Source organism: Monoraphidium neglectum, assembly GCF_000611645.1.
Source record: "Monoraphidium neglectum strain SAG 48.87 unplaced genomic scaffold scaffold03686, whole genome shotgun sequence".
NCBI classification, from domain to species: Eukaryota; Viridiplantae; Chlorophyta; class Chlorophyceae; order Sphaeropleales; family Selenastraceae; genus Monoraphidium; species Monoraphidium neglectum.
Genome location: NW_014009943.1, coordinates 1 through 1,922, shown reverse-complemented (window position 1 = coordinate 1,922; position 1,922 = coordinate 1). Strand labels below are relative to the sequence as shown.

General features: G+C 65.5%; 2 protein-coding genes across 2 annotated transcripts in view; one reads left to right on the top strand and one right to left on the bottom strand.

The window, feature by feature from the left end:
• MNEG_13202 (hypothetical protein) overlaps positions 1-151 on the top strand; it is a gene marked incomplete at both ends in the record, with an annotated part of 1,827 nt that extends 1,676 nt beyond the window's left edge. The window contains one exon of the mRNA XM_014038326.1: positions 92-151. Within this exon, the coding sequence (XP_013893780.1) occupies positions 92-151 (60 nt within the window). The remainder of the gene's footprint in view (positions 1-91) is intronic.
• Positions 152-932: 781 nt separating this feature from the next.
• MNEG_13201 (oligopeptidase A) lies at positions 933-1,911 on the bottom strand (the record flags this gene model as incomplete). The annotated part of the gene is made up of 3 exons (XM_014038325.1): positions 933-1,082; positions 1,465-1,531; positions 1,898-1,911. 3 exons carry the CDS (start codon positions 1,909-1,911, stop codon positions 933-935), a joined length of 231 nt encoding a protein of 76 aa, XP_013893779.1.
• Between the last annotated feature and the right edge of the window lie 11 nt (positions 1,912-1,922).

Sequence of the window (1,922 nt, the reverse complement as noted above, 5' to 3'; positions counted from 1 at the left end):
GGCCCGCGCGCCACGGGCGCCGCGCGCCGTGCCGGAGCCAGTCGCGGCGCGGACGCGCCGCCAGCTGCGCGCGCGCGCCGAGGCGGCGCAGCCCGTCGCCGCGCGGACGCGGTCCAAGGGCGGCGGGGCCGGCGCCAGCGCCGCGGCGTGAAGGAGCTAGGAGGAGCTGGAGGACTACGGGCTACGACTCAAGGCTGAAAGGTGGGAGAGCCGCCCTGCGACCCCTGCCAGGGTCCAGGGGGGGCCAGCACTTGTTGGGCCGGCCGGCCACCCACCCACAGGTGAGTGCCGACTCTGGTGGCCGGCCGGCCCCCAAAAAGGTTACTCACCCGCCACTGCCGCGCAAAGCGTTCCACCCTTGCAGCTGCCGCAGGTCCAACCACCGCAGTTCAAAGCTGCGGTTTTGGGGGGGGGGGTGGCATAGTCTGTTCTCACTCCACGCATTGCACTTGCAACTGTGCACCCAAGACACAGCACTCATGCCCTCGCGCCCTTGCACTGAGGAGAGTGCTGCCCACCCAGCACCAAACGCCGTGCACCTTGGCCCTCTGCAGCACCCCTCTTCGCATGATAATATGTTGTGGTTGTTAGGAACTTATCTTTGTAACATCATGAGCAGCCACGGCAAACCCACAAGCAGGCCAGCGACGTGGCACGTCAACTGCAACTCAGGCCCCACCAGTCTGAAAGGCGCGTCTGTTGCGTCAGTTACAGGCCACGCATGCTCTCAGCGCAGCAAATCGTTCGCTGAATAAAGGTTGGGGCGCCTTCAGTCATGCGCCCAGGTCGAAAGCCTCACTAGCTCTCACTCGGACCAGGCACGCGCCCGCTCCGCCGACGCACTGGCAAACAAGCTCATGCCCAAAGCCAGACACAGCTCAATCGAGACGGATCGCGCCAAAGCCCAAACTCGCTTATACGGCCACAGGGCCTCATGCCGCGGCGCCGACGAGGCCGCTGTGGCGCAGCAGCGGCTCTGTGCTGGGGGCGCGGCCGCGGAAGAGCTCGAAGACCTTCTCGGGGGCCACGCTGCCGCCCAGGGCCAGCACGGTGTCGCGGAAGCGGCGGCCGGTGGCCTCCACCTAGATTGTGTGTATGTGTGTGTGTGTGAGTGTGAGTGTGTGAGTGTGTGTGTGATAGAATTTCTATGAAAGCCTAAGTTTCAAAAAGTGGGGAAGGCGAGGTCGCCCGGAGCCCAGCCGTTTGCAGGGGCATCGGGCTCATTCCTGCCACCAGATCAGCCGGTCCTCCCCCCCTGACCGCACCCTCGGAACGCCGTCCGCCAAAACCACCCTCTGCGGCGGACAGCCACTCCGCCCCCCCCCTGCACAAGCACCACCGCGCAGCCACTGCGCAGCCACTGCGCAGCCACCGCGCAGCCTCCGAATATATGCACACTGCCCTGTGTTTCTGGGCCCCCCAACCCTCGGTTTACCCAACGCCCACCCCCCCCGGCCCCCCCACCTTTGCGTCGTCCTCGAGGCCGACCTCCTCAAACGCAGCGAACGCGTCAGCAGACAGCACCTCAGCCCTGGAGGGGGGGAGAGAAGAGAGAGAGAGAGAGAGAGAGAGAGAGAGAGAGAGAGAGAGAGAGTGTGTGTGTGTGTGTTGTATGAAATTATGTACGTGGGTATGTGGATATGTGTGTGTGTGTGTTTGTGTGTGTGTGTGTGGGGGGGGGGTGAGAGAGAGCAAATGTGAGCGAGTGTTAGGAGGCGTGAGGGAACGCGAGCGAGGACGAGCGAGTGTGCAGGCGTGTGTCTGCGCGTGTGCCGATGGAGGTGGGCACCAGTTGCGAGCCCAGTGGGCAGCGAGGGGGGCAGGTGGGAGGGCGGCCTCGGGCCGGCGCACGCCTGCGGGAGAATCCCGCTGCCCGCCAGCCTGCCGGCGCCTCGACACCGACAGGCCCATGGTTCTTCCCC